Here is a 10,565-nt window from a genome sequence, read left to right as displayed (position 1 = left end):
TACCTGTGTGTTTTTTTGTGTGTGTGAGTACTGGCCCCAACAGCTAGGCCTATTTCATATTTCATAGCTGTAAGGGCCAGTGCTTGGTGCGATTGCCCCGTGGCGCTAAAGAACGTTTAACAAGCAGCACTAACTATAGGCTAACTAACTATTCTGTCTTAATGCTGTTGATCAATCCTGGACTCAGTGCTGTGAGATACCAGTCAGCCATGTGGAAACACTGGTGACTGTCTCTTTTAAATTTGTGTTTGTTTTTTTAATGGACCATGAGTCTAATAATAAAGTCTATCTATCTATCTATCTATCTATCTATCTATCTATCTATCTATCTATCTATCTATCTATCTATCTATCTATCCAACAAAAAAACAACAACAACTAAGACTCACTAAAACCATACAGTCTAACTGAAACAAAACCTGTTTCAACAAAGATGAACTGCCTTGTGTTGACTTTGTGGACAGTGGATGGCAGTCAGATGGCAGTGAGCGGCTCAGCAGCAGCAGCAGCAGCAGCGCCCTCTGGCGGCCGGTGACCAGCCCGCCCCTCTCCCTCTCCGCTGTCTGCCCGGGAGGTCTGGGCTCTGGGGTTCAGTAACGGGACAGCAGCAGCAGGTTCAATCAGCAGTTCCACAGCGGTGACTGACTGGAGATGGGGAAACCATAACGGCTCCGTGTTTTTTCTACGTTATGTCCACTTCTCCACCGCGGGAACTCTTTCATTAGTTTCAACCTCAGTCGCAGCCCGTTTTTCATTCATTGAAGACAAACTGACTCTTCTATCAGTTATTATTACAACACCGGTTTTTTTTTTTGTTCCCGTCCGTCATGGCGATCGCTCACGTAGCCACAGAGTACGTCTTCTCCGACTTTTTGTTGAAGGACCCCACGGAGGCCAAGTACAAAGGACTGCGTCTGGAGCTGGCGGTGGACAAGATAGTGACGGTCCTGGCGGTGGGGCTGCCTTTGTTTCTCATCTCTCTGGCTTTCGCTCAGGAGGTGTCAGTCGGTGAGTTGTTGCACATTGTGAGCATCCTCCATCATCTGAGCTGAGTTTGATCGTGTAGAGTAAAAACAAAAAACAAAAGAGTGTGGTGAGGCTTCTTTGTTTTCCCTGGTTTACACAACAAGTGCTCTATGACATGTGTTTGAGTGAGAGCCGCTCCTTCGCTGTGTGGTGGATGAAGCACAGTGATGTAGCCTCTACTGAATCAATCAGTAAATGTCCGCACAGAAAAGAGGTGTGAATGGTGGAGAAGGTGTGGTTTCAGTCTCCACCCTGCTGCTGCTGCTGCTGCTGCTCCTCTCACGCCCAGACACACTCATCCACACACTGCTAGTGATAATCATAATGATAACAGGCAGCTTCACATACTGACACACTCTGCTACATGTAGGCCCACTATCATGGAGACTTCATCCATAGATAAGCTAGTGCCATATGGGCTGCTGGTGTTAACACAGTTAAACAGCAGGTGATGCACTCAGTCTGCAGAGACTCATCAGTGTAAACACAAGCTCAGCTCCATATGGAAGGCCATTTCCACCACTTGATGGAGAAAAACAAGATCTAATATAACACAAAATTATAAGATACTTTCTCAAAATAACAAGAAACTGAGTCTAAATAACAAGATACACAGTCAAAATAATGAGATACTTTCTCAAAACAATTGGGTATGTTCTCAAAATAATGAGATACTAAGTCAAAATAACAAGATACACAGTAAAAATAATGAAATACTCTCTCAAAATAATTGAATACTTTCTCAAAATAATGAGATACTAAGTCAAAATTAGATACTATCTCAAAAATAATAACTTACTGACTCAAAACAATGCAAATTCCATGCAGGTTTCCTGTGTCTTAAAGCCACACTATCAACAGTTGAGTACACAGTTTGTCTTAGTATAGCCTACAAATGACTTAATGTGCTGATTTTATGTGTTCTATTTGTCTAAGAAGACATTAGATTAAAGTTAAAGGTAGAGTCTGTATCTCATTATTTTGAGTTATTAGATCTTGTTTTTTCCCCATCAAGTGGTAGAAATGGGCTTCCATAGCTCCACTAGCAGGTTATCACACCCACATTATCCTAATAGTTCATAATGCACACTCGTCTGTTGTTGTTATCTGCTGCTGCTGCTGCCACCCTGCTACAGACACCAAGTCAGGATGGAGCCATTACACTGCATATCTGGACATATCTTTAATCGTGCCTCCAAGACTGAGGGAGTGTTTATTGGCCAAAACCCCACATCGATTTTCCCTATCAAATACATTAGTACATCAACTATAAAGGGTCAAGGGACCAAGAGAGGAAGGCATTAGTTGTCTATTAGAACAAGACATATGGGATGTGGAGCAGCTGTTACAGCAGACAAGTTTGGACTTGTTGTGGCTCAAGTACATGTGTTATTAATAACATTAACAATGTCTCAAGTGTCCCAGTCAGTGTTGACAGTTTGACCACAGCACATGAACCTGAAGCAGCTACATGGAGTTGAGCCGTCTTTAAGGTTATTCTGTAGACCTGTGCTTTTGTCACTGCTAGACCAGAACATACTAAGACCAAGACTTTGAGGGGGTCTAGACCAAGACCAATGGGGAGGGCAAGACAAAGTCCAAGACTTGGACCAAACCAATGCAAGACCATTTTCAAGACTGTCAGTACTCATAATCATAACTGAGCAGCCAGTTTTTCAGATGGTTACACAAGCTTATACTTTTGTGTTACAATTCGCATTATCTTAAAGTTATTGAAATACATTACATAAACCAAAGCGAGCGAGTGACAGAGAGACCTTTACAGTTAAAAAAAAAAAGATGTCACTGCAGCTGTGGTCTTGATAAAAAATCCAGAGTCCAGCTCAACTGAGACTGAGACCGAGACAAGAGCGAGTAAAAATGGAGTTTATTCTGAGGCAAGGACCAAGACCTTGAAAATGTCAAACTCAAGAGTACCACAACACTAGTTACTGCCAAATGTACAAATGTCATCAGTGAAGAGGGAGAAGAAGGTCCCTGTTTTTGCACATCAGAGATCAGTCTAAAGTGTGGCAGCAAGACACACAGAAATGATTAAAACAGCTTTATCAATGTATGAATATTATACTTCCAAAGCAGATCGAGTGCATCCTTTATATGACAATACACTAAAGCAAACTGTAGTCCGAGTTTATGCAAGTTTATTTTGAAGCAAAAATCTTCTCCAGAGTGAAGGTATGATACTTTTGTCATTATTACATAATAGTGAACTAAATATTGATTGATATAACAGAGTTGGAGAACTAGGCTATATGCCATAAATAGAAAACAGTCAGAAAATTGAATTTCTGTGCTTGGTTTCAACAACCTCTGATGTTTTAATATGACCGTCCTGTGCTGCCAGAATACCACTGTCTGTTGACTTTCTGGGTCATTTGTGAATTTTACATGCCTGACTGAATTTCCTATTGTACATAACGAGACATGCCATAATTACTGACACAAAGTATGCTGTAATGAAATGGGGCAGTGAGTGCAGAGGAGCGACTGACACTTGTTGCAGCGATTGGTTCTTTTTTGTTGATTTATCAAAAATACCTGTTCACCGACTGATTGTTCACTGTCCTCATCCAGGAACCCAGATCAGCTGCTTCGCTCCCACCAACTTCTCCTGGAGACAGGCTGCATACGTGGACTCGTTCTGCTGGGCTGCAGTGCAGCAACAAGCCGACAGTTCCCCACTGTGGCTGCACAAGGTACTGATGTGACTCAACATTCACTGCCAGGGAAACTGATTAATACTGTTGAGAGCTAACAAGCAAATATACAGTGCTGTGAAAAAGTATTTGCCCCCTTCCTGATTTTTTTCCCACAATTAAATGTCAAACTTCAGATCTCAGAGCACACAAATTTAAATATTAGACAAAAATAACCCACGTAAACACAATATGCAAAAACTAGCAAAACCTACCTAGACCTATGTGAAAAAGTTATTGTCACCTAAACCTAATAACTGGTTGTGCCACCATCAGCAGCAACAATTCCAAGCTGCAGTGAGTCTTTCACATCGCTGTGGAGAAATTTGTCCCACTCTTCTCTTCTTCAGCTGCATTTAGCCGTGTTTTCGAGCATAAACGGCCTATTTGAGGTCATGCCATAGCATCTCAATTGGATTCAAGTCTGTATTAGTTTTACACCAGATGTAACAGGACCAGGACGTAGGCTACACCTTCTAAAAAGTTCAGTTTTTGCCTCATCAGTCCATAGAATATTTTCTCGAAAGCCTTGCAGATCATCCAGATGTTTTATGGCAGAAATGAGACGAGTCTTTGTGATCTTTCTTATTGTTGAGTCATGAACACTGACCTTAACTGAGCCAAGTCAGGCCTGCAGATCTTTAGAAGTTGTTCTGGTTTCTTTTGTGACCTCCTGGATGAGTCGTTGCTGCGCTCTCTTGGAGTATTTTTTATCGGCGGCCACCACTGTTCCAAGCTTTCTCCATTAGTGGATAAAGGCTCTCACCGTGGTTCGCTGGAGTCCCAAAGCTTTAGAAATGGCTTTGTAACTTTCTCATCTGTTCTTGGAGTTCTTTGGATCACGGCATGATGTGTTGCTTTTTAGCCATTAGACCATTTAGCCTACCACACTTTGTCAGACAGGTTCTATTCAAGTGATTTCTTGATTCAACAGCTCTTGCAGTGATCAGGGTGTGTTACCCTAAGGGGCATAACAACGGACCACCAACAACCCCCAAAACACCCACACAAATAAACACTAATAAAAATAGGAAAAGGTTTAATAACCATAAGGGTGACACGATCAAGACAGGCCATTGACTAAATCAAACAAAACCCAAGCTGAGAGGCAGGCAAGCCCAGCAGTCCCCATGTGCACTGCCTCTGCTTCTGGTACCAGCTGCAGGGCTTTTAACTCCTCAAGCCCAGGCCAGGTGGGTCTTGTTCACCAATCAGGGCCTGGGTGGAGCTGAAGGGAAACAAGAGGAGGGAGAAACAAAGCCGAATCCTCCGTAACAGTGAAACTGAATTCAACTTTCCAAAAAAATGTGATTCTCCACAGTTAATTCATGATTTAACAAGGATAGGCAATTACTTTTTCACGTAAGGCCAGGTTAGGTTTGGATAGCTTTTTCCCTTATGGTACATTGTGTAGGAATTCCTCCCATCTAGCGTTGTGGTTGTATATCGCAAGCAACTCAATCGTATTTTTCATGCTGCATTCACGTGAAATTGGGCAGACGGCAGACGGACGATAGCTGCTGCACGTAACGGCATAAACAAGCCTCATGGTGATGTGGTATTGTTTACCTGACCCACGTTTTACCGGCTTTCTCTGGACTTCTGTGACTAAAATGACATCTGGTTTGTTACCGACGGCTGTCTGCCCGACTGCAGGTGAATGCAGCATCAGTGTAACGCTCCATTCCTCCTCACTGTGTTACCGTGGTGACTTTTCACAGACGCCACCTCGACCTGAGCCGACAGCTCCGGTGTCTCCGCTGAGTTTCCGTGGTTTCCTACCGTCACGCTGCCACTGAACGTAAAAACATGGAGACACCACATGGCAGCCAGCACCGAGCTTACCGCTCCATGTAGATATGAATGATATGAACGGCTAATTCAGAGCTGAAAGGAACACTTCACTTTGTTGATGGGGGTGATTACTGATTAATGAAAAACAAATAATTGATTTTGTGAATAGATAACAGGAGAAGTTACACAATGTCCCTTTAATAAATGAAATCAGTTAAAAACTGCATTTAGCGTTTGAATTTACATTTATGTAATTATCTGAATAACATGCTCCACATAGTGAAGAGCGGTCCATTGTCCTGTGGTGTCGGGTCCACATTGGTTTGGTTATGCATTCTGGGGAAGACAGCAGGAAATATAAGTTTTCTGCTGAGTTGTTGTAACCATTTGGGGCAGGAAAACCCATTTGTGCAAGAATGCTGAATCAGGTTATCCTGGGGGAGGTCAGAGCACCCATGGGATATCTGGATGATCTCAAGGTTTGGGTTAAATGTTAGGTCACTAGTGTACATGTGAGGATGTTCTGGTACACTGTTCAACGGTGACACAGGAAGGCCAGTTTTATGGCTCTGAGTTGTTTGCAGCAGGTTGATGGTGATGGGGAGGTCAGGCAGAACTGCTGCCCTCAGTAAAGGCAGAGAAAGGGTAGTTTAGCTTCCTATTTCAAAGTAAAAGCACAAATTCTATCGTCATGGCTTTCTGTATTTAAAGGGCAACGGGTGTTTTATTTTGTGAAAGTAACCGGAAGTGCGTTGGTCACAACGGCTAGCTTGAGTAGCGCCGAATTCGTCCGAACAAATTGTAAATTGTATTTAGACAAATTAACGACACACTGCTGATCTAAACGGCTACTTTCTCGCCTAAAAATGTTTGAAATGTCGATAAAGAGTTGTCGATAGAGTTTAGAGCTAAAATGAAATTAGCTTCTGACTGCTGATTTCGGCTCGGGTAGGAGGCAGGCTAACACTACCTATGCACCAGCATTTGAGCTAAGCTAATTAGCGGTGCGCCAGCTCTGCCCGTATCTCCCTTGTTACTGCACGCACAGTCGAAAGGATGGTGTCTATCTGGTGGTCATGGACTCGGGAGTGAGGCAAGACACGAAAAAAAAAATGTTGGCGTATCCCTTTAACCCGTTTGCAACATTTTCTAAGCTCCTTGACCAAAGAGACTGACAATGTTTACCCATTTCTCCATTTACTGAAAAAAGCTAAATGTGTGCTTTCTAGGGTTATTTATATTATTCACTTGGATTTCAGTGCTCTTCATCTAACGAGATGTTTATCTCTGTGCCCTCCCCTCCTCTGACTGACTCAGTTCTTTCCATATATCCTGCTCCTACTGGCCATTCTCCTGTACATCCCAGCCCTGTTCTGGCGTTTCACTGCATCTCCCCATCTGTCCTCTGACCTCAACTTCATCATGGAAGAGTTGGACCGCTTTTATAATCGTGCCATCAGACTGGCAAAGAACCTGGCATCCTTAGATACCAAGGATGGGCCTGAGGACGCTTCGAGGTAAACATCTCACTGTTTCCTTCTACAACATCCATCTATTTTAAAACCAATTGCTTGGACTAATTGCTATTTTTTTAATGCTTTCTTAGTGTGATGTGGACAAGTTGTAAATATGTGAAAACAGCTGTTTGTTGTATTTGTAAAGTCCACTAAAAAGAGTGGTGAGATTGAACCAAAACAGTGAAGTAACTGTTACAAACAGTGAAAACCAAACAAATAGCTGAATAGTGCTAAAATAATCCATATAGCACTTCACTAGGATGATAGTTCTGAGTGTCTTTGTTTGTGTGTGACACCTCTTCTTTAAAGGGATAGTTCAACATTTTGGCAAATTGGCTCATTGTCATAATCTAGGGATGTCATGAATACTTGTTTTCACAATTAATTGCGGTATTAAACGCCACAATTAATTGATCGTAAAGATTCCTATATACTGTCACTTTCCAAAAAAGATTGTCGGAATCATATGTGCAGATGTGCGCCAAAGTAAAGGAAAATGCACAGATACTGGTCCATTTATCTAACGCAACACTGAATTGGTGCAAGCAACATTTTTCTACCATTGCAGACAGTCTCCTTGCAAACATGTGGGAACCACTGTCGTTTATCAATGGGAAACGCTGGATGCTCTGGCTGATAAGTTTCGTTAGTTTTAGGAGTAGGTTCGTTCCCTTTAATTGTCGGTGCAAGCTATTTTGAGAACACTATGAGATAATAACCGAACGTTAGTTGTTGAGTTGTTTTCGAGGCAAATGCTTGCCGAAAAACTGCCCTCGACAGGAATGCGCATCAGCGGTTTTGCATGAAAACAACGTTCCATTATTATCTCATAGTGTGGTGAATGTGCAGGTCACAACAACCACCAGAGCGTTTTGGAGTTGTTGGATTGTGTATTTGATGAGTTTGATGAGGGAAACCAAGAAATCCCATTAGCCTCCATAGCGTAGCTCTGAGCAGCTCACAGCTCTGCTCCGCTGTTCTAAAAATAGCTTGCACTCACAATTAAAGGTAACAAACCTACTGCTATGACTATAGGGATTATGGCAATGGGCCAATTTGCCAAAATGTTGAACTATCCCTTTAACATTACACAGTCATTTTGTTCATAGGAAATTATGGTTAAGTGTAGCTTTAAGGTCACCACAATCCCTACAGTGGTGGTGAGAGAAGATGGGTGTTGACTCTTCCCTGATCAATAGCCTGTCAACAACACATGTATTGGCCTTTAGAACACTGATGCTCCAATAAATTCACCACAACTCTTCACAAATGGACTTAAAATGTTCTCATTCATCATTATGGTGTGCTTCACAAGTGAACTTTTATTTTTGCTTTCAATTCTGCAACAGTGCTTTGGACCTGGCAGAGGGCTGCTTCAAATACCCTTTAGTGGAGCAGTATCTGAAGACCAAGCGCTTCTCTCACTCTCTGGTGGTGAAGTACCTGGTTTGCCGGGGAGTGACCCTGCTGATCCTCCTGCTGGCCTGCCTCTACCTGGGCTACTACATCCATCTGGCCTCCTTCACCGACGAGTTTCCCTGCGACCTGCGGACAGGAGTGCTGAAGAACGACAGCATGGTGCCGTCTGCTGTCCAGTGCAAGCTAGTGGCGGTGGGTGTCTTTGGGCTCCTCAGCTACATCAACCTGGGGGTGTACGCCCTGCTGGCTCCTCTGGTGGTGTACGCCGCTCTTGGACCAGCACGCCAGAGCTCCAGCTTCCTCCGGCCGTATGAGATCCTGCCGGGGTTTGGCGCTTTGGGGGTGGTCACGCCCTTCTACAACGACCTGAGTATCTATCTGCTGTTCCTGCAGGAGAACCTGAGTGAGCTCAAATCTTTTAAGTGTCTGCAGGTGGGTCACAGAGCTGATACTGGAAATATGTCACATCTTTTGTTTGTTGTTGGTTTGTAAAGGGAGTCATAATGTTTTATTTACAGGTGCTGGAGTTATTGCAGGAGGCTGGTGAAGAGGGCTTTGACACGATGTGCCTGCTGCGAACCCTGGGCCAGGTGAAGACTGACGTTCTAGACAGCAAGAGGACGTGTCCACGCAAAGACACCAAAACAACGAATAAGGCTGCAGAATGATTCCTCTGAGGTGAGGGAACACATGTACACTGTTCGGTCCTGGAGAAATTAGCAGAACATTTCAAGATAGCATTAATGACGTCAATTGATTTAAACTTAAATTTGTTTTATTTTCCCACAGATCTCTCTACCTTGTTGTTAAGTAACTGACCGGTTGAAGAGAAGCCTTTCTGTGACGGAAAAAAGAAGTGGGAGCAAACCCTGTGCACTTACCTTTGCCCAAATCGCTGCCCATGTATTCATTTACAGCAGTATTTGACAGGAAAAACAGAAGCGACCTACACTCATTTACACATAGTGTAGTTTGGCCGACTTAGGTTTAACTGTTTTATTTTTTGTGTGTTGTTTACCCTGAAATTAAATCCCTCTTTTTTGTTTTTGTCTCTGATACATGTGACTTTTCTCAGGGTCTCTGAAATGCCTTCCAATCATTATTTATAATAAAAGCCATGTTCCTTGGACTGAAATCTGTATGTTAATTTGTCACGTGAGGGACCCTTGTTCCTGCCCTGTTTGGAAAAGTTTCAAATTGTGCTCAGATGTGTTTATGGTCTAGGCGTAGCAATAAGAAAGTGTATGACTGCTGAAAGTGTGTTCAAAGTAAGCATGGAATAAACATAGATTGTTAGGTATTATTACAACTGCTGGAGCACCTTTGTCTGTACTGTAAAGCATGTCATTTGTGTGTATGTGTTGTTAACAGCAGCATTGTACTGTATGTGCATATTGAAAGGAAAATTGTGCTCTATTTTATACAAAAAATGAATGAATAGTGTTTTTTTTCAATAATAATAAATAGTAGTTATCAGTTATGGTAGTAGGGCTCCTTTTTCAATTAAATAACATTGCAATGTTGGATGTTTACTATCACCAACCATTAGATACTAATATTATGTAAATTATACAAAAATATATAATATCATCATACCAATGTTTACCCTTTTTTTCATAAACTTGTCATATGGATGATAGATGCAAACCATACATAGTAAAATCAATTAAACATAAAAGCATTCATACCTAAAGTAAAGGACTCAACACTGTTTCTCTCTCATTACTCCAGAAGTTCCCTGTTGCTTTCATCCAGTCATTCACAGTAATGTGCCAAATACAGGCAAGTTGTTTTAAAAAGCGATTTACTTCTCTGTCATATAAAAAATATTCATGAATCATGACCAGTACTCTTGCAACATTTGTACATCATAGCCTAATGTAATGCAAACAATTGCTTTTAATAAATTTTGTATCTCCAAAGTTCAGTTTTAGTTGAGATCTCAAGTCTGTGGTACTCTGAGGATTTACTTTTCGGTCATGAACATTTTTTTTTACCTGCTTGCAAGAAAACATCACTACCAACAGCAGGGGGCACTGGTGTCGGGGGCCCCGCCTTCCGCGCCTACAAGTCCCAATATGATTGGACAATA

General features: G+C 42.2%; 1 protein-coding gene across 1 annotated transcript; it reads left to right on the top strand.

Annotated features, from left to right (window-relative positions):
- The first annotated feature begins 619 nt into the window (after window positions 1-619).
- Window positions 620-9,608, top strand: LOC146991233 (pannexin-1-like). Its single transcript, XM_085794170.1, has 6 exons — window positions 620-1,008; window positions 3,622-3,743; window positions 6,855-7,054; window positions 8,404-8,905; window positions 8,992-9,151; window positions 9,263-9,608. The coding sequence occupies exons 1-5, from the start codon at window positions 828-830 to the stop codon at window positions 9,139-9,141; spliced, it is 1,155 nt and encodes a 384-aa protein (XP_085650296.1). The 5' UTR covers window positions 620-827; the 3' UTR covers window positions 9,142-9,151; window positions 9,263-9,608.
- The last annotated feature ends 957 nt before the right edge of the window (window positions 9,609-10,565 follow it).

Source organism: Trachurus japonicus, chromosome 1 (genome assembly GCF_045865225.1).
Source record: "Trachurus japonicus isolate A0001 chromosome 1, Traja_1.0".
NCBI lineage: Eukaryota > Metazoa > Chordata > Actinopteri > Carangiformes > Carangidae > Trachurus > Trachurus japonicus.
The sequence above is the reverse complement of the archived record's forward strand: the minus strand, read 5'-3'. Positions and strand labels throughout refer to the sequence as shown.

Coding starts and splice junctions, on each gene's coding strand:
- LOC146991233 (XM_085794170.1), top strand. CDS start 828: ATGGCGATCGCTCACGTAGCCACAGAGTACGTCTTCTCCGACTTTTTG. Junction 7,055..8,403: donor GGGCCTGAGGACGCTTCGAG/GTAAACATCTCA, acceptor ATTCTGCAACAG/TGCTTTGGACCTGGCAGAGG. Junction 8,906..8,991: donor AATCTTTTAAGTGTCTGCAG/GTGGGTCACAGA, acceptor TTTTATTTACAG/GTGCTGGAGTTATTGCAGGA.